Source organism: Electrona antarctica, assembly GCF_951216825.1.
Source record: "Electrona antarctica genome assembly, chromosome: 21".
NCBI lineage: Eukaryota > Metazoa > Chordata > Actinopteri > Myctophiformes > Myctophidae > Electrona > Electrona antarctica.
In genome coordinates, this window is record NC_136802.1 from 3,834,131 (window position 1) to 3,855,868 (window position 21,738).

Here is a 21,738-nt window from a genome sequence, read left to right on the forward strand (position 1 = left end):
GTGGGACAGGGTCTCAATTTGAACACTGATGCCTGTCAGTCACAATGTGGGACAGGGTCTCAGTTTGTGGGATGCCTGAGGGTGTGTCCCATGCAAAGGGACACGTTTGGTCACTCTGTAACTATGGAGAGGACATGTCTGGGAATGATAGTTTTCCTTTGAGATTTATGCAGTACCTCTTGTCGTCCAGTAGGTGTCCTACCTGACCATTGATTAATTGATTGAAATATGTATAACAGTTTGCAGAATTACAGTACATTTCAAGCACAACTCAATACAAAGACTGTTAACTGTGAGTGGACGACCCAATAAAGCATTACACTTGTTTACAAGAGGGTCCACTGCACTTTGACAGTGTCCTGACTTATTTGAAAGCAAGTTACTTTGTTTGCAAATATATTGCCCTATAAAAACGCTGCTAAACCTACATACATTGTTCCTGTATACTTGTTTCCCAATGTAATGTATTATATTGTTTTAGTTTTTATGTATTGTGGGACTGCAGATGAAAACTATAGCTTCCTTGCTAAATCCGTCATATTCACATTAAATTAACATTAATGTAGATAGAATACTTTATTGGCAGTTTAAAAAAATTACAGAAAGACATTTTAAAAAACGCCAAATGGACTTAGACACAAAAAAGCCTTTGCTTGTTTCCATTGTGGTCCACTATTGGTCCACTATGGTCCACTATTGGTCCACTATTGGTCCACTATTGGTCCACTATGGTCCACTATTGGTCCACTATTGGTCCACTATGGTCCACTATGGTCCACTATTGGTCCACTATGGTCCACTATGGTCCACTATGGTCCACTATTGGTCCACTATTGGTCCACTATTGGTCCACTATTGGTCCACTATTGTCCACTATTGGTCCACTATGGTCCACTATTGGTCCACTATGGTCCACTATTGTGTCCATTAATATGCACTGCCCTAAATAAAGTGATACAGTATAAGGTCCAGCAGAACACTGGACTCACGGCCTGGGCCGCGGCTGAGCGGTACAGGCACCTCGGACGGCAACCCAGCCTGACGGCGTGTCGCGGGTTCGAGTCCCGAGCCCGTCGGCCTTTGACGCATGTCTATTATCTCCTCTGAGCCCTTAAATGTTTTAAATGATGAATATCAACTGTTGCCCTCCATGAGGCGGGTTAGAGTACCTAAATATAAGATAAACAGGCTAAAGAACTCTTTTGTAGTTTTGTATACTGCTTTTAAACCAAAATGGGTAAACCAGAGGTGTTCTTGTTCCTATGTCTGTTTCTGTGATGTGTGTCCTGTAATGTATCTTTTTGTAATGTATTGTGTCTGTCTTGTCTGTATCTTGAACGGTGACGTCATGGACGCAAAACAAATGTCAGTGCAAGCTGACAATGATGTTGTATCGTATCTGTCTCCCCCTTTCCTGTCTAATTACTAGTGTACCATATCAATAAAGGCCAAAAAAATATCTTTGACTTAAGAACAAAGGTCGCACAGCTCGTAGTCACGACTCACGATGCTAGAAACTTTATTAAACCAAAACCAAAAAGAATATCTAAAAAAGAACACTGGACTCACCATGGGGTTCTTGTAGGAGGAGGTGGAGGTGGAGCTGCAGACAGACAGACAGACAGTGATGGAGGAGGTGGAGGTGGAGCTGCAGACAGACAGACAGACAGTGATGGAGGAGGTGGAGGTGGAGCTGCAGACAGACAGACAGACAGACAGTGATGGAGGTGGAGCTACAGACAGACAGACAGACAGACAGACAGACAGACAGACATGGAGGATGAGAGATGATCACAGGTTGTGGAACAACTGAAACCTTAAGAGTCTAAATGTCAACGTGTGAAGCAGCAACAGTGTACAGTACATGTTTAGCAACAAGATCCTGTACGAGGGAATACCAAGGGTACAGGTAACATTGTGTTAGATCCTAGGGAATACCAAGGGTACAGGTAACATTGTGTTAGATCCTAGGGAATACCAAGGGTACAGGTAACATTGTGTTAGATCCTAGGGAATACCAAGGGTACAGGTAACATTGTGTTAGATCCTAGGGAATACCAAGGGTACAGGTAACATTGTGTTAGATCCTAGAGGGAATACCAAGGGTACAGGTAACATTGTGTTAGATCCTAGAGGAATACCAAGGGTACAGGTAACATTGTGTTAGATCCTAGAGGGAATACCAAGGGTACAGGTAACATTGTGTTAGATCCTAGGGAATACCAAGGGTACAGGTAACATTGTGTTAGATCCTAGGGAATACCAAGGGTACAGGTAACATTGTGTTCTGTGTATTTGTTACAATCCTTGTAGGTCTCGGGGGAATAAAGGATTGCGACTGAAAAGTGAACCGTTGTTTATTTTCTGCCCCTTTGATAAGGTTATTTTTAAAGAGTTCACGTGCAATTTACATTTAAAACACTCTTTAGACAACCATAATTTACTGCAATATATGGTATTTATAAATGTATATATTTCAAGACATGACTTTAAACTTAATCCGACACAGAAAATAAGCCCTGCATGGCGTAAATCAATAAACAACACTCTTAACCTAACTTTAAGTACACCCCACCTTACCTAACATGAAATAAATAATTACAAGTGAAATCTACAAGTGATCTAACCTATATCAAAATAAACTTACAAAAAGCTGGCGCCAGTAGCTCTACAAACAAATCACATCAAGTCAAAGTGCTTAGCAGTAATCAGACAATCAATCAACCAACCATAGGCTGCCCTGAAACAGCCTTCTAGAAAGTTCAACATTTACCAAACAAAACCGATCATTAAAGTCCAGAAGGGTGTGTAGGTCAACAACATGGTGATAGCAAACTACCACACACATCCACCATCTCCATGGACATTTTCTAACACACTGCCAACTCACACAGCTGATAGCAGTTCTTAAATAGTGCTCAGGTGGACAGCCTTCTTCCGATGATTGGCTGAGCTTGATGAGAGGCGGAACGAAGCATTTGGGCACATTTGGGCAAGTGGCTAATATGGTCGAATGTATGCCAAGGAGTGTTTTTTGTGCAAAACTAATGCTTGGAATGGATTCAGAATGATGAAAACCCCCATAGTTTGACATGTCACATGCTACTTAGAGCATAATGAAATGTGGACAATGTTGCCTTCTAGCCTATAGGTTGTTAATGGTATAGTCACATATAAGTGGTGATAACTGGCATTAAGCTACTGAATGGAATAGTTACCATACCAAAATAATAAACTAGAGACATGCAGGAATACACAAATGTTACGGTCACCATAGGTGGTACCAGCATGTGACTCAGCCCCTGGACTATCTGTATTGTGTTGTGGCCACTGTGCTGTCTGCTGCTAATGCTATAGTGGTTTTCAACCAGTGGTCCTTGAGGGGGTTCCAGGTGGTCCCCAGCTAAATGATGGAGAGTTGGTGTAAGATGGTGTAACCAAATGGACCCTTATGGGTCCATTTGGTTTCATTGTACACTCTCAAGAGTTAAATCATTGTTAAACATCTGCATTAGTTAATTTACAAGAAGTCACATTTAGATAATGTAGAAGAATTGTTATTTTGATCAACGTTTGCCTGTCATCTCTCCTAATGGTACCAACATCAATACAGCCTGTTATCTCTCCTAATGGTACCAACATCAATACATTACATTACATTACAGTCATTTAGCAGACGCTTTTATCCAAAGCGACTTACAGTAAGTGTATTCAACATAGGTAGGGAACAAAAACTACTAATCACCAGAAGTCTTTAGTGCATTTTCTGCAAAAACAAGCAACCAAGAGTATACCTAGCGCTAAGGTAAAAGTGCAATATATCAGCTACCTATTTCCTTAACCGGATGAGACAAAATAGCTAAATCAAATGAGCATGAGCTAAAACAATTAAGTGTATCGACTAAACAAGATCCAATAAACAATACAACAATAGAAAACAAACGTTCGTACAACTAGTTAACAACAAGTAGGTCAGGCAGAGAGGAAGGGTAGTGTTTCCTGAAGAGGTGGGTTTTCAACCTGCGGCGAAATATGGGCAGTGACAGCCTGTTATCTCTCCTAATCGTACCAACATCAATACAGCCTGTTATCTCTCCTAATGGTACCAACATCAATACAGCCTGTTATCTCTCCTAATGGTACCAACATCAATACAGCCTGTTATCTCTCCTAATGGTACCAACATCAATACAGCATGGAATTGTGGACAAAACAACATTTTCTAAGTTTTGGGTCTGAGAGGCTAAATGTCATCAAATGGTGGTCCGTGGCTCAAATGGGTCTGAGAGGCTAAATGTCATCAAATGGTGGTCCGTGGCTCAAATGTGTCTGAGAGGCTAAATGTCATCAAACGGTGGTTCCGTGGCTCAAATGGGTCTGAGAGGCTAAATGTCATCAAACGGTGGTTCCGTGGCTCAAATGGGTCTGAGAGGCTAAATGTCATCAAACGGTGGTTCCGTGGCTCAAATGGGTCTGAGAGGCTAAATGTCATCAAACGGTGGTTCCGTGGCTCAAATGGGTCTGAGAGGCTAAATGTCATCAAACGGTGGTTCCGTGGCTCAAATGGGTCTGAGAGGCTAAATGTCATCAAACGGTGGTTCCGTGGCTCAAATGGGTCTGAGAGGCTAAATGTCATCAAACGGTGGTTCCGTGGCTCAAATGGGTCTGAGAGGCTAAATGTCATCAAACGGTGGTTCCGTGGCTCAAATGGGTCTGAGAGGCTAAATGTCATCAAACGGTGGTTCCGTGGCTCAAATGGGTCTGAGAGGCTAAATGTCATCAAACGGTGGTTCCGTGGCTCAGATGGGTCTGAGAGGCTAAATGTCATCAAACGGTGGTTCCGTGGCTCAGATGGGTCTGAGAGGCTAAATGTCATCAAACGGTGGTTCCGTGGCTCAAATGGGTCTGAGAGGCTAAATGCCATCAAACGGTGGTTCCGTGGCTCAAATGGGTCTGAGAGGCTAAATGTCATCAAACGGTGGTTCCGTGGCTCAGATGCCAAATAACTAATGGACCTTGATGTGAAAAGGGTTGAAAACCACTGCTATATTGTGACAGACAGACAGAGTTCTGGTTCTGGTTCTGGTTCTATATTGTGACAGACAGACAGAGTTCTGGACAGAAGCTCCTCGTGTGCCACGCTGTAAAAAGACCGGCTAGCCTACAGCAGCTGTTCCCAAACGGTTTCATATCAAGGACCCCCACATTGATATGTATTACCCCGCGGACCCCCGTTTCATATCAAGGACCCCCACATTGACATGTATTACCCCGCGGACCCCCGTTTCATATCAAGGACCCCCACATTGACATGTATTACCCCGCGGACCCCCGTTTCATATCAAGGACCCCCACATTGACATGTATTACCCCGCGGACCCCCGTTTCATATCAAGGACCCCCACATTGACATGTATTACCCCGCGGACCCCCGTTTCATATCAAGGACCCCCACATTGACATGTATTACCCCGCGGACCCCCGTTTCATATCAAGGACCCCCACATTGACATGTATTACCCCGCGGACCCCCGTTTGAAACCATACAGCAGCTATAGGGACCCCCATGCATACGAGGAACATTTCTACGGCTCAAGCCAGTGATTCTCAACCCGTTTAATTTCAAGGACCCCCGTTTGACATGAATACGTTTTATGCCATTAAATGCTCATTTAATGGCATCTCTGGGACCCCCAATTTATATTGTAAAATCAATGTTTATTTAACTCTGAGTGTACAAATGGAACTAATGGACAAATGGACCCTAACGGGTCCATTTGGTTCCATTTGTACACTCTCAGAGTTACAGAGAATACAGACCCTCGAGGGCCTGTTATCTCTCCTAATGGTACCAACATCAATACAGCCTGTTATCTCTCCTAATGGTACCAACATCAATACAGCCTGTTATCTCTCCTAATGGTACCAACATCAATACAGCCTGTTATCTCTCCTAATGGTACCAACATCAATACAGCCTGTCATCTCTCCTAATGGTACCAACATCAATACAGCCTGTTATCTCTCCTAATGGTACCAACATCAATACAGCCTGTTATCTCTCCTAATGGTACCAACATCAATACAGCCTGTTATCTCTCCTAATGGTACCAACATCAATACAGCCTGTTATCTCTCCTAATGGTACCAACATCAATACAGCCTGTTATCTCTCCTAATGGTACCAACATCAATACAGCCTGTTATCTCTCCTAACGCCAGGGCTCCACCGGACGCGTTGCGTCTCCGTCGCGTTGCGTCAAAAAACGCACCGGTTCAATTTTAATGCACGCGTCGCGTCTCCGTCAACGCGGGCAGTGGAGCCACCCTTCATTGATTAAAAAGGGAACATTCCCTGACGGTGACGGAGACGCGACGCTGACGCGCCCGGTGGAGCCCGGCCGTAATGGTACCAACATCAATACAGCCTGTTATCTCTCCTAATGGTACCAACATCAATACAGCCTGTTATCTCTCCTAATGGTACCAACATCAATACAGCCTGTTATCTCTCCTAATGGTACCAACATCAATACAGCATGGAATTGTGGACAAAACAACATTTTCTAAGTTTTGGGTCTGAGAGGCTAAATGTCATCAAATTGTGGTTCCGTGACTCAGATGGGTCTGAGAGGCTAAATGTCATCAAATGGTGGTTCCGTGGCTCAAATGGGTCTGAGAGGCTAAATGTCATCAAATGGTGGTCCGTGGCTCAAATGGGTCTGAGAGGCTAAATGTCATCAAATGGTGGTCCGTGGCTCAGATGGGTCTGAGAGGCTAAATGTCATCAAATGGTGTTCCGTGGCTCAAATGGGTCTGAGAGGCTAAATGTCATCAAACGGTGGTTCCGTGGCTCAAATGGGTCTGAGAGGCTAAATGTCATCAAACGGTGTTTCCGTGGCTCAAATGGGTCTGAGAGGCTAAATGTCATCAAACGGTGGTTCCGTGGCTCAAATGGGTCTGAGAGGCTAAATGTCATCAAACGGTGGTTCCGTGGCTCAAATGGGTCTGAGAGGCTAAATGTCATCAAACGGTGGTTCCGTGGCTCAAATGGGTCTGAGAGGCTAAATGTCATCAAACGGTGGTTCCGTGGCTCAAATGGGTCTGAGAGGCTAAATGTCATCAAATGGTGGTTCCGTGGCTCAGATGCCAAATAACTAATGGACCTTGATGTGAAAAGGGTTGAAAACCACTGCTATATTGTGACAGACAGACAGAGTTCTGGTTCTGGTTCTGGTTCTATATTGTGACAGACAGACAGAGTTCTGGTTCTATATTGTGACAGACAGACAGAGTTCTGGTTCTATATTGTGACAGACAGACAGAGTTCTGGTTCTATATTGTGACAGACAGACAGAGTTCTGGTTCTATATTGTGACAGACAGACAGAGTTCTGGACTATATTGTGACAGACAGACAGAGTTCTGGACTATATTGTGACAGACAGACAGAGTTCTGGTTCTGGTTCTGGTTCTATATTGTGACAGACAGACAGAGTTCTGGACAGAAGCTCCTCGTGTGCCACGCTGTAAAAAGACCGGCTAGCCTACAGCAGCTGTTCCCAAACGGTTTCATATCAAGGACCCCCACATTGATATGTATTACCCCGCGGACCCCCGTTTCATATCAAGGACCCCCACATTGACATGTATTACCCCGCGGACCCCCGTTTCATATCAAGGACCCCCACATTGACATGTATTACCCCGCGGACCCCCGTTTCATATCAAGGACCCCCACATTGACATGTATTACCCCGCGGACCCCCGTTTCATATCAAGGACCCCCACATTGACATGTATTACCCCGCGGACCCCCGTTTCATATCAAGGACCCCCACATTGACATGTATTACCCCGCGGACCCCCGTTTCATATCAAGGACCCCCACATTGACATGTATTACCCCGCGGACCCCCGTTTGAAACCATACAGCAGCTATAGGGACCCCCATGCATACGAGGAACATTTCTACGGCTCAAGCCAGTGATTCTCAACCCGTTTAATTTCAAGGACCCCCGTTTGACATGAATACGTTTTATGCCATTAAATGCTCATTTAATGGCATCTCTGGGACCCCCAATTTATATTGTAAAATCAATGTTTATTTAACTCTGAGTGTACAAATGGAACTAATGGACAAATGGACCCTAACGGGTCCATTTGGTTCCATTTGTACACTCTCAGAGTTACAGAGAATACAGACCCTCGAGGGCCTGTTATCTCTCCTAATGGTACCAACATCAATACAGCCTGTTATCTCTCCTAATGGTACCAACATCAATACAGCCTGTTATCTCTCCTAATGGTACCAACATCAATACAGCCTGTTATCTCTCCTAATGGTACCAACATCAATACAGCCTGTCATCTCTCCTAATGGTACCAACATCAATACAGCCTGTTATCTCTCCTAATGGTACCAACATCAATACAGCCTGTTATCTCTCCTAATGGTACCAACATCAATACAGCCTGTTATCTCTCCTAATGGTACCAACATCAATACAGCCTGTTATCTCTCCTAATGGTACCAACATCAATACAGCCTGTTATCTCTCCTAATGGTACCAACATCAATACAGCCTGTTATCTCTCCTAACGCCAGGGCTCCACCGGACGCGTTGCGTCTCCGTCGCGTTGCGTCAAAAAACGCACCGGTTCAATTTTAATGCACGCGTCGCGTCTCCGTCAACGCGGGCAGTGGAGCCACCCTTCATTGATTAAAAAGGGAACATTCCCTGACGGTGACGGAGACGCGACGCTGACGCGCCCGGTGGAGCCCGGCCGTAATGGTACCAACATCAATACAGCCTGTTATCTCTCCTAATGGTACCAACATCAATACAGCCTGTTATCTCTCCTAATGGTACCAACATCAATACAGCCTGTTATCTCTCCTAATGGTACCAACATCAATACAGCATGGAATTGTGGACAAAACAACATTTTCTAAGTTTTGGGTCTGAGAGGCTAAATGTCATCAAATTGTGGTTCCGTGACTCAGATGGGTCTGAGAGGCTAAATGTCATCAAATGGTGGTTCCGTGGCTCAAATGGGTCTGAGAGGCTAAATGTCATCAAATGGTGGTCCGTGGCTCAAATGGGTCTGAGAGGCTAAATGTCATCAAATGGTGGTCCGTGGCTCAGATGGGTCTGAGAGGCTAAATGTCATCAAATGGTGTTCCGTGGCTCAAATGGGTCTGAGAGGCTAAATGTCATCAAACGGTGGTCCCGTTGCTCAAATGGGTCTGAGAGGCTAAATGTCATCAAACGGTGTTTCCGTGGCTCAAATGGGTCTGAGAGGCTAAATGTCATCAAACGGTGGTTCCGTGGCTCAAATGGGTCTGAGAGGCTAAATGTCATCAAACGGTGGTTCCGTGGCTCAAATGGGTCTGAGAGGCTAAATGTCATCAAACGGTGGTTCCGTGGCTCAAATGGGTCTGAGAGGCTAAATGTCATCAAACGGTGGTTCCGTGGCTCAAATGCCAAATAACTAATGGACCTTGATGTGAAAAGGGTTGAAAACCACTGCTATATTGTGACAGACAGACAGAGTTCTGGTTCTGGTTCTGGTTCTATATTGTGACAGACAGACAGAGTTCTGGTTCTATATTGTGACAGACAGACAGAGTTCTGGTTCTATATTGTGACAGACAGACAGAGTTCTGGTTCTATATTGTGACAGACAGACAGAGTTCTGGTTCTATATTGTGACAGACAGACAGAGTTCTGGACTATATTGTGACAGACAGACAGAGTTCTGGACTATATTGTGACAGACAGACAGAGTTCTGGTTCTGGTTCTGGTTCTATATTGTGACAGACAGACAGAGTTCTGGACAGAAGCTCCTCGTGTGCCACGCTGTAAAAAGACCGGCTAGCCTACAGCAGCTGTTCCCAAACGGTTTCATATCAAGGACCCCCACATTGACATGTATTACCCCGCGGACCCCCGTTTCATATCAAGGACCCCCACATAGACATGTATTACCCCGCGGACCCCCGTTTCATATCAAGGACCCCCACATTGACATGTATTACCCCGCGGACCCCCGTTTCATATCAAGGACCCCCACATTGACATGTATTACCCCGCGGACCCCCGTTTCATATCAAGGACCCCCACATTGACATGTATTACCCCGCGGACCCCCGTTTCATATCAAGGACCCCCACATAGACATGTATTACCCCGCGGACCCCCGTTTCATATCAAGGACCCCCACATTGACATGTATTACCCCGCGGACCCCCGTTTCATATCAAGGACCCCCACATTGACATGTATTACCCCGCGGACCCCCGTTTCATATCAAGGACCCCCACATTGACATGTATTACCCCGCGGACCCCCGTTTCATATCAAGGACCCCCACATTGACATGTATTACCCCGCGGACGCCCGTTTCATATCAAGGACCCCCACATTGACATGTATTACCCCGCGGACCCCCGTTTCATATCAAGGACCCCCACATTGACATGTATTACCCCGCGGACCCCCGTTTCATATCAAGGACCCCCACATTGACATGTATTACCCCACGGACCCCCGTTTCATATCAAGGACCCCCACATTGACATGTATTACTTTTTAATTTTTAATTTACAATACTGTTTGTTTTCAATACTGTAGCAAACGACAGCTAGGATTATTTTATTTTTATTTTATGTTTTTGAGGGAGAGCGAGTGCATTTTCCAGCAGCGGCCACGGCAGCCGTGGGGGGAGGAGGGAAAGTTATGACTAGCAATATTATTAAATTATTAAATTAAATTCTTATTGTCTGAGGTCGTTAAGAAAGCATGCATTCATATTCCTGTATTATTTCTGAGGTTGTTTTGTAAGCATTATGAGTGACAGCGGCTGAAGCAGCTCCACTTCGGCACAAACAAGGGAATACATTAATTTAGCTCCTATGCCACCAAAATGTGGAACGCCCTACCAACAGTCATTTAAGACATGCAAATCCCTTGACTCCTTCAAAACCGCTCTCAAAGGGCACCTACGGACGGCTGCAATTCTAAACTGGCCCCCGTAAAATCTTTATGATGAATTCCTGTTCTGTTCTTTGGCTATAGAAGTGTATATACGTCTCTAAATGTTATGATGAATTGAACAAGGTGAACCCTCTTGTAAACAAGTGTAATGCTTTATTGGGTCGTCCCCTCACAGTTAACAGTCTTTGTATTGAGTTGTGCTTGAAATGTACTGTAATTCTGTAAACTGTTAATACATATTTCAATCAAAAAACTGCCAGTGAGTCAGTCAGGCGGCCGTCGCTCTGTGGTGGATTAGGAAGCATTATACAGTGTACAGTATCTGATCAGAGGACTGTATGTTAGACAGCAGGCCAAGAGACATGTGTTCAAATGGTTTGGGATTTAATACCTTAATTATAATTATATCTCCATTTAGTAGTTAGTCGTTTTCTGACAGATGCTCTTTCAGGCCTGAAGCCAGTGATGTAGCTCAGTGTAGCTGTTTTAAATTAATATCAGTGTAGCTGTTTTAAATTAATATCAGTGTAGCTGTTTTAAATTAATATCAGTGTAGCTGTTTTAAATTAATATCAGTGTAGCTGTTTTAAATTAATATCAGTGTAGCTGTTTTAAATTAATATCAGTGTAGCTGTTTTAAATTAATATCAGTGTAGCTGTTTTAAATTAATATCAGTGTTGCTGTTTTAAATTAATATCAGTGTTGCTGTTTTAAATTAATATCAGTGTTGCTGTTTTAAATTAATATCAGGGTATTTATATTAATATCAGGGTGAACATGCATAAAGGGAGTGGCGACGTGAGGTTAACGTCCTTTAATGCAATCAGACTTTTCTGTTGTGATGTATGGGCTGTCAATCAGATAGGACTTTTCTGTGTGGATGTATGGGCTGTCAATCAGATAGGACTTTTCTGTTTGGATGTATGGGCTGTCAATCAGATAGGACTTTTCTGTGTGGATGTATGGGCTGTCAATCAGATAGGACTTTTCTGTTTGGATGTATGGGCTGTCAATCAGATAGGACTTTTCTGTGTGGATGTATGGGCTGTCAATCAGATAGGACTTTTCTGTTTGGATGTATGGGCTGTCAATCAGATAGGACTTTTCTGTTGTGATGTATGGGCTGTCAATCAGATAGGACTTTTCTGTTGTGATGTATGGGCTGTCAATCAGATAGGACTTTTCTGTTGTAATGTATGGGTTGTCAATCAGATAGGACTTTTCTGTTTGGATGTATGGGCTGTCACTTGACAGTTTTCAAATCAGCCTCATGGTGGCGCTACAACAGGCCAAGCCACGTCACACACACACACATTTATATTGCTCCTAAACATTTTGCCAAACATCACACACACACTCCTATCCTCCTGGTGGAGACCTGTGCCCAGAAGGGCACTTTTTCTAGTTTTATTGTATCCTCATGGTTTTAGCAGCTCCTATTTGTCTGATTCTAGTGACCTTTTAAGTTTAACCTCTGTCATCATTGAGAGAGTGTTGCTTGGTGATTTAAACCTGTATCTCAATCAATGTTGCTCTGAATGTCCTCATAGTGGAGGAGCTTATAGAGAAAAGGGTGATTTTGCACTAATTTGTCTAAAAGCTCCACATTTTGTCGCCCAAGGGCTGCTCTAATGATTTAGCTAGGGCGCCCGAGGCCGGCGACCTTGGGAAACTTTGCTTGGCTATATAGAAGTGTCTATTTGTACGTCTCTAAATGTTTTGATGAATTGAACAAGGTGGACCCTCTTGTAAACAAGTGTAATGCTTTATTGGGTCGTCCACTCACAGTTAACAGTCTTTGTATTGAGTTGTGCTTGAAATGTACTGTAATTCTGCAAACTGTTAATAAATATTATATCAATCAAAAACAGCGGCTGAAAGCTGGAGTATCATTAAAAACCTATAACAAAAACATTTCTAAATGTCATTCTGCTTTCAGTAGCATGTGACGTGTCAAACTAGGGGGGGTTCATGATTCTGAATGCATTCCAACCATTAGTTTTGCACGAAAAACACTCCTTGGGCTGAATTCAGCCACTTGCCCAAATGTGATGTCCTCATCACATTTGTGATGACAGCTAATATGGCTGTTTTAGGAGTGTTTAACTAATGCTTGTAGTGGATTCAGAATCCTGTCAGAGTCCCAGATCTAAACTAATGCTTGTAGTGGATTCAGAATCCTGTCAGAGTCCCAGATCTAAACTAATGCTTGTAGTGGATTCAGAATCCTGTCAGAGTCCCAGATCTAAACTAATGCTTGTAGTGGATTCAGAATCCTGGCTGTCAGAGTCCCAGATCTAAACTAATGCTTGTAGTGGATTCAGAATCCCGTCAGAGTCCCAGATCTAAACTAATGCTTGTAGTGGATTCAGAATCCTGTCAGAGTCCCAGATCTAAACTAATGCTTGTAGTGGATTCAGAATCCTGTCAGAGTCCCAGATCTAAACTAATGCTTGTAGTGGATTCAGAATCCTGTCAGAGTCCCAGATGGACTTTATTGAGTAGAACTCCCTTCAGTCCAGAGAGGTTCTGTTGATGTTTAATCTGCTTTTATTCACCTGTCACTTTATACCTGTTGGACTTTATCCTGATCTGACTTGGTTTGACATGTTTATTATTTTATTTACTGGACTCTGTCTTCTGGCTGCATGCTTTTTATAATGTAATCCTTAACCCATTCTGGACGGGAACCCCTTTTGGTGTTTTTACTAAGCATTATGTTATACTTTAGCTATTTAAAAATAGCAGATCTACAAGCTCGTAGCGCGCCACCGAGTGGCGCGCTACGAGCTTGTAGGTCTGCTATTTTAGAAAAATCGTGAAAATCCGGCACAAATCTTTGAATATATATATATTCTTTCAGAAGACTTTTTTTTTATTCCGACGTCAGGCCTATAGGGCCATTCCACCGCTGAAAGAAACTGCAATCAGTCAATAATAATAGTATTTGTAGTAGATAACAGCAGCACAATTTGAGTCCAGGAAGGAAGTGAGACTGCATTTTCCACCCAGGACAGTGTTTATTGTGTCCTAAACATCATTAAAATAAGTTCTGGTTGCAAAAGAGGTGAAGTGGCCCTTTAACAAAGTAGAAGTTGCTGTTGATGTTTTGACCTGCAGTCTAGTGTCCAATCACATCGTAGTAACCATCACTGGGCCAGTCTAGTGTCCAATCACATCGTAGTAACCATCACTGGGCCAGTTTAGTGTCCAATCACATCATAGTAACATCACTGGGCCAGTCTAGTGTCCAATCACATCGTAGTAACATCACTGGGCCAGTCTAGTGTCCAATCACATCGTAGTAACATCACTGGGCCAGTCTAGTGTCCAATCACATCGTAGTAACCATCACTGGGCCAGTCTAGTGTCCAATCACATCGTAGTAACATCACTGGGCCAGTCTAGTGTCCAATCACATCGTAGTAACATCACTGGGCCAGTCTAGTGTCACATCGTAGTAACCATCACTGGGCCAGTTTAGTGTCCAATCACATCGTAGTAACATCACTGGGCCAGTCTAGTGTCCAATCACATCGTAGTAACATCACTGGGCCAGTTTAGTGTCCAATCACATCGTAGTAACATCACTAGGCCAGTCTAGTGTCGAATCACATCGTAGTAACATCACTGGGCCAGTTTAGTGTCCAATCACATCGTAGTAACATCACTGGGCCAGTCTTGTGTCCAATCACATCGTAGTATCATCACTGGGCCAGTCTCGTGTCCAATCAGGTCGTAGTAACATCACTGGGCCAGTCTAGTGTCCAATCACATCATAGTAACATCACTGGGCCAGTCTAGTGTCCAATCACATCGTAGTAACATCACTAGGCCAGTCTAGTGTCGAATCACATCGTAGTATCATCACTTGGCCAGTTTAGTGTCCAATCACATCGTAGTAACATCACTGGGCCAGTCTAGTGTCCAATCACATCGTAGTATCATCACTGGGCCAGTCTAGTGTCCAATCAGGTCGTAGTAACATCACTGGGCCAGTCTAGTGTCCAATCACATCATAGTAACATCACTGGGCCAGTCTAGTGTCCAATCACATCATAGTAACATCACTGGGCCGTCATGTGTCCAATCAGGTCGTAGTAACATCACTGGGCCAGTCTAGTGTCCAATCACATCGTAGTATCATCACTGGGCCGCCATGTGTCCCTGGAAAATAGCGGAAAATAGCAGATCTACAAGCTCACAATGCATTGCGATACTACGTGTATTGAGCTTGTGGATCTGCTATTTTCACCACTTTTTTTTGTAATGAATGTGGATACGAGGTTAGAACAACAAGAAAGGCTTGTTAACATCTGCTTTCACCTGCTGGTGTGTGTGTGTGTGTGTGTGTGTGTGTGTGTGTGTGTGTGTGTGTGTGTGTGTGTGTGTGTGTGGTAAATGACAGACAGTGAGGAATGTGATTATCACTGTAACAGTTATATTATTAGTAATGTTTATGTGCACGCAGCCAAGCACACACACGCACGCACACATGCACACGCACGCACGCACGCACACAGAGCTCTGTGGTTAGTTCAGTCAAAATTAATGTGTGAATCCAGGCTCTAAATAATGAATCAGTAGGTCTAGTGTGGACACACTAATGTTGACATGGTGTCGGTCAGAGAACTATTACATGTGAGAGAGATGTTGTGATGGAGACACATTTAGAGTCTGTTCATCTCTAGCAGTGGTTCTGAAATCTACCATGAACTGGAACCAAATGGACCTGAGGGTCCATTTGGTGCAGGTCCCTCTTTGAAAACCGCTGGTCTAAATATATTATATTCATTATATTGTCCAATGTGTGATATAACAATATAACAGTAATGACAACAAACCTATAATAACAGCAGATTATTCTAACTTACTGTATGTTAATGTTTTACAGTTCAACCAACAGCGGTAGACAGGATGGCCAGTGGAACCTCAGCTTCCATCACTGGTGAGTTCTATCAACCCTTTAGAACTGGGAAAGGATCTGTGTGGTTTTACAGTTCAGCTAAACGTATATATAGGCCTATATATACTGGATAGCAATGTAGTTTTATCAGAAAACTCTTAGGATTTAGAACAGAGGTTCTAGTATAGCAGATCTATAGCATAGCAGATCTATAGGATAGCATATCTACATTATAGCAGATCTATAGCATAGCAGATCTATAGTATAGCATAGCAGATCTATAGCATAGCAGATCTATAGTATAGCAGATCTATAGTATAGCATAGCAGATCTATAGGATAGCAGATCTATAGTATAGCATAGCAGATCTATAGCATAGCAGATCTATAGCATAGCAGATCTATAGCATAGCAGATCTACAAGCTCACAGCATGACACTTTGTGCCACGCCTCAGTGTTGAGTGTTTGAAAAATGTGGAATAATAAAAATGTGGAATATTTTAACACAAATCCTCTCTTCTGGGGGTCCCTGGAAAGATATTTTCCGATGGAGCAGGGGGGGGGGGGGGGGATCTGCAGCAAATACACATCATTCTGGGTGTCCTTGACTTGAAAACGTTTGAGAACTACTGATTTAGAAGGCATGTGTAGAATCGGCCTCAGGTCTAAATCAGATGAAACAAACAAACAAACTGATACTGGTTTAGTCACATCTGTGATTTTTATCAATATTATGTTTATTTCTCCAACCAGGGAAGAACAGCGAGCCGTCAGAACTGAGCATTGTTCTGATCGGGGGAAGACCCGGTGCAAAGAGTTCAGTAGGAAACCTCATCCTGGGCAGAGATGGTTTTAAAACAAACACAACTAAGAGTGTCATGAGACAAGAGTTAGTGTCAGGGAGACAGGTCAGTGTGGTCGACACTCCAGGATGGGGGTCTTATAATCCCCTAGATCTGACCCCAAAACTGACCCAGTTAGAAATCCAACATAGTGTGAGTCTGTGTCCTCCAGGACCACATGCCTTCGTCCTAGTGATGCCATTGGACGCCCCAAATGTAGGAACAGATCTGTCAGCAGAGGAGCATGTGAGTCTTCTCCTCAGTGACCGAGTGTGGAAACGCGCTATTATGGTGTTCACTGTAGCTGATAAAACCAACATGAGACCTGATCTCATGAGATCTAATCGTCAATTAAGATATCTCACTGAGAAATGTGAAGGCCGCTTCCATGTTCTTAACATCAGTGACAGAGGAGATGGTAGTCAGGTCACACAGCTGATGGAGAAGATAGATCAGATGGTGAAGAGTAGTGGTGGTCACTATGAGACAGAAGAACACGTCTCAGAGGAACTGAAGGAGAAGGAGAGAACTATCAGCAGAAGAGCAGAACAAAGGAGGACAGACACTCTGAAACGAACCACTGGACTTCCAAAAGATACTGGTACACCCACACATACACACACACACACACACACACACACACACACACACACACACACACACACACACACACACACACACACACACACACTAGTCTAAGTAGTAATGTACGTACGTTAGTATTATTCTATGATGTCTCCTGGTGGACATTCTGAACTGTACACTGAACAAACATAATTAGATATTAGGAATTAGATATTAGGAACAACATATAATTTCCTGGACATTGTATCCTGGTTCTTAATCAATCATCATTCCTAATATGGGCATGTCATTACACTGTAGGCGAACATTTCCAAGCAGATCTACAAGCTCAAAACATATTGTGTTAATTGTGAGCTTGTAGATCTGCTATTGTTTGCCATTTGTACTGCGATGAATGATGAAATAATGATATGTCTCCAGTTTTTAAATAAGAAGCTGTCAAAAGCTGTGAAAGTAAACAATGTTTTCTCTGACAGGACTGACTGACCTCAGGATTCTGCTGCTGGGAAGGAAGTACTCTGGGAAGAGTTCAGCAGGAAACACCATTCTAGGAGGAAGGGGTTTCAAAGTTAGTCAGGCAGGTCAGAGGTCAACACAGTGTGAGGTGAGACAGGGTAGCGTAGCAGGGAGACATGTGACAGTGGTGGAGTCACCAGGCTGGCGGTACAACCATCCACTACAGGACACCTCAGAGATGGACAAACTGGAGATCCAGGACAGTGTGTCTCTCTGTCCTCCTGGACCACATGCTGTCCTTCTGGCCGTTCCTCTTCGTAGAGCATTCACCAAAGCACAGAGAGTAGCAGTAGAGGAACACATGACCCTTCTGTCACAGAGCGCGTGGAGTCATGCTATAGTCCTGTTCACCTATGGAGACCGTCTGGGAGACAGAAGCATCGAGCAGCACATCGAGGCTGAAGGAGAAGACCTCCGCTGGCTTGTTGACACATGTGGGAACAGGTACCATGTCTTCAACAACCAGAAGACAGATGACACTCAGGTCACAGAGCTGCTGCAGAAGATGGAGGAGATGGTGGCAGGAAACAGAGGTGAACACTATGAAGATGGTGGAGATGTTTCAGAGACGACGTCAGAGAGGAAGAAGATCAGAGAGGAACATGTCCACACATTGATGACCAAGACACAGAGACAAAGAACTGCTCTGAAAGCTCTGTTTGAAGGTGATGTTCATCTCTGTGTGTGTGTGTGTGTGTGTGTGTGTGTGTGTGTGTGTGTGTGTGTGTGTGTGTGTGTGTGTGTGTGTGTGTGTGTGTGTGTGTGTGTGTGTGTGTGTGTGTGTGTGTGTGTGTGTGCGCGCGCGCGGGCGGATGGAGCCTGTCCTGGTTTTAATGGGTTAAATAACAGTACTTGTTCCTCCATTGAACTGATCTAATGAACATTATATTATTATATTGGTGCTTTAATTAATGCATTTCAACTCATTTACATAATTGATCACATGATACTAGTCAGTATAACTTCAAATGATACATTATGTATTGTTCTGTGGTCAGTTTAGTGCAATCCTTTATGCAGTTTAATCTCACTAATGGTGTGTGCGTGTGTGTGTGTGTGTGTGTGTGTGTGTGTGTGTGTGTGTGTGTGTGTGTGTGTGTGTGTGTGTGTGTGTGTGTGTGTGTGTGTGTGTGTGTGTGTGCGTGTGCGCGTGCGTGTGCGTGCGTCAGGAGAACATCAGAGTCTACCAGAGGTGAAGGTGATGCTGGTTGGTGGAGAACAGGCTCAGAGAAGCAGAGCTGGAGATCTCATACTGCAGGAGTCTGTGTTTAAACGAACTCTACTCAAGGTGAGTAATATTATATGAATGTGATGTTATAATTATAATGAATGACTTCACTCTAAGTTAATAAACAGTAAAGAGATCAAATATGTTTTCTGAAGATAATGTAACAGTATATAATATAATATTATACTATATATATATATATCTGCTGTCATGAATGTCTATTGATCATGTGATCAGTGAAGTGTCACTGATCAATACACAGAAATGTGTCATTTTAGATTTGTGCGGCTATTCATAAATAGCAGATGTACAGCTCATCCTACGTCACTTCTGCTATTTATAGTTTTTATTTATCTTGAAAATGTAACAACTACTAATTTAGAAGGCATTTGTAGAATCAGCATCTTAACCCATTGTGGGCGGGAACCCCTTTTGGTGTTTCAAGCATTATGTTATGCTTTAGCTGTTGAAAAATAGCAGATCTACAAGCTCATAGCGCGGCACTCGGTGCCGCGCTATGAGCTTGTAGATCTGCTATTTCTTTTTTTAATCGCAAAAATGCGGCGCAAATCTTTGAATATATATTCTTTCAGAGCGAACGTTTTCAACTCATATCTTTGCTTCTGGGGGGGGGGGGCAATTACATATAATCTTTGGGGTCCTTGACAATAAATATTGAGCACCGCTGATACAGAAACATGAGGTTTTTCAGAAAATTGTCATGATTTAGAAGATATTTTTTAAATGTGGACGTCAGGTCTAAATGGATGAATGTGTTAATAAACTGCTCTGAACATCCTGTGGAGAAGATAGAATGTCAAATGAACAGCTTTCAGACACAGAGTTTAAACTTTTAGAGATTTGTTCGTTTCAGAATTCAGATTAATGAACGATATTAATCCCATATTACTGTCACTGTTAAGCCCAACACACACCGTCTGTGAACGCCGCGCGTCAAAACAGCCGCCTCCGTTATTTTCATTGAACCTATCCCACACCGGCGGCGTCAGACGCGCGCTGGCGCACGTTCACGCCTCGCCTGACGCTCCGATACGCCGCTGTTCTATTTCCCAGGCGTTGCCGCGCGGCCTCCATCCGGGAATCCGTGGGCGTGGCTGGCCAGCCGCGCGGTAGCGCGCCGCGTCCTGTGGGTGTTGCTGTGACGCGCGGCAATACTGTGCCGCGTCGCTGCGCACCCGCATCACAGACGGTGTGTGTTGGGCTTTAGACAAAGTAAATGAGAATATATACATTCAGTGAGTTAATATCTGGTAAGATTTAAGAGCAACTCCAGTGAGGACAGAATAGAGTGAATGTTTTGATTATTATGACTAACATACAGTAAACTTCATATTCCAGGAGTTTAAAACCCAGACTAAACTGACAGAATGTGTCAGACAACAGAGACGAGTTGCTGGAAGAACAGTGAGTGTGGTGAACTGCCCAGACTGGTCGACTACACCTCCATCACAGAAGACCAAAGACGTCCTTCTACACGGTGTGACTCTGTGTTCTCCTGGACCCCACGCTGTCCTGGTGACTGTTCCTGTCTGGTCCAGTTTCTGTGAAGCTGACAGGAGATCAGTGGAGGAACACATGGATCTGCTGGGGGACAGAGTCTGGAGACGCGCTCTGGTTCTGTTCACACAGGGAGTCTGGCTGGGAGGGAGACGTGTTGAGGAGTACATCGAGGCTGAAGGAGAACCTCTGAGGAGGATCCTGGAGAAATGTGGCTACAGGTACCATGTTCTAAACTCCTCCAACTGGGTAATTTCAGTCACAGAAGTCACAGAGCTGATGGAGAAAATAGAAGACATGGTGATGAGGGACAGAGGACACTTTGGACAGATGACACTCATTAAAAGACTGAGAGGAAGAACAGAAGAACAATGGAAGAAGAGAGAGCAGTGGATGATAGAGAGGATGAGCAGGTCTGTGACGATGGAGCCAGAAGAACCAACCCTGCCAGCTGTCAGGAGAAGGAACAGCATGGACCAAGAGGATGCACAAAGCATGGACTTTCCTCCAGATAGTGAGTGTGTGTGTGTGTGTGTGTGTGTGTGTGTGTGTGTGTGTGTGTGTGTGTGTGTGTGTGTGTGTGTGTGTGTGTGTGTGTGTGTGTGTGTGTGTGTGCACAAATGCTCTGATGACCTTTTTGGTGTAAGAGGTCAAGAGGAACAGAGTCATGCAGAGATGGGGGGGGGGGGGGGGGGGGGGGGTTTACATCCAGGCATGTTTTTATTGTCAGTGTAAATGTGTTGCTGTCTGTTGTCTTGTGTTCCAGTGAGTGTGTTTATATTGTCAGTGTAAATGTGTTGCTGTCTGTTGTCTTGTGTTCCAGTGAGTGTGTTTATATTGTCAGTGTAAATGTGTTGCTGTCTGTTGTCTTGTGTTCCAGTGAGTGTGTTTATATTGTCATTGTAAATGTGTTGCTGTCTGTTGTCTTGTGTTCCAGTGAGTGTGTTTATATTGTCAGTGTAAATGTGTTGCTGTCTGTTGTCTTGTGTTCCAGTGAGTGTGTTTATATTGTCATTGTAAATGTGTTGCTGTCTGTTGTCTTGTGTTCCAGTGAGTGTGTTTATATTGTCAGTGTAAATGTGTTGCTGTCTGTTGTCTTGTGTTCCAGTGAGTGTGTTTATATTGTCAGTGTAAATGTGTTG

The 21,738-nt window shown here is 43.8% G+C and overlaps 1 protein-coding gene and 1 long non-coding RNA gene across 5 annotated transcripts in view; one reads left to right on the plus strand and one right to left on the minus strand.

The window, feature by feature from the left end:
* The window catches only part of LOC306914515, a 28,770-nt gene extending 25,912 nt beyond the window's left edge, over positions 1 to 2,858 (minus strand). Inside the window, exons 1-2 of the long non-coding RNA XR_013788694.1 lie at positions 2,774 to 2,858; positions 1,570 to 1,603 (exon numbers count right to left, since the gene is read on the minus strand). This is a non-coding gene — a long non-coding RNA (uncharacterized lncRNA). The remainder of the gene's footprint in view (positions 1 to 1,569; positions 1,604 to 2,773) is intronic.
* The window catches only part of LOC306914513 (GTPase IMAP family member 8-like), a 138,664-nt gene that overhangs the window by 68,849 nt on the left and 48,077 nt on the right, over positions 1 to 21,738 (plus strand). For 2 of the 4 annotated variants that reach the window (XM_079491574.1, XM_079491573.1), the window contains exons 1-4: positions 16,775 to 17,350; positions 17,811 to 18,515; positions 19,020 to 19,138; positions 20,438 to 21,110. The exons of 1 other annotated variant lie outside the window; for it this stretch is intronic. In XM_079491574.1, the coding sequence (XP_079347700.1) occupies positions 16,786 to 17,350; positions 17,811 to 18,515; positions 19,020 to 19,138; positions 20,438 to 21,110 (2,062 nt within the window). In that variant the 5' untranslated portion in view covers positions 16,775 to 16,785. Of the gene's footprint in view, positions 1 to 16,774; positions 17,351 to 17,810; positions 18,516 to 19,019; positions 19,139 to 20,437; positions 21,111 to 21,738 lie in introns of those variants that run through there. One more of the 4 variants, XM_079491576.1, reaches the window with a different exon arrangement.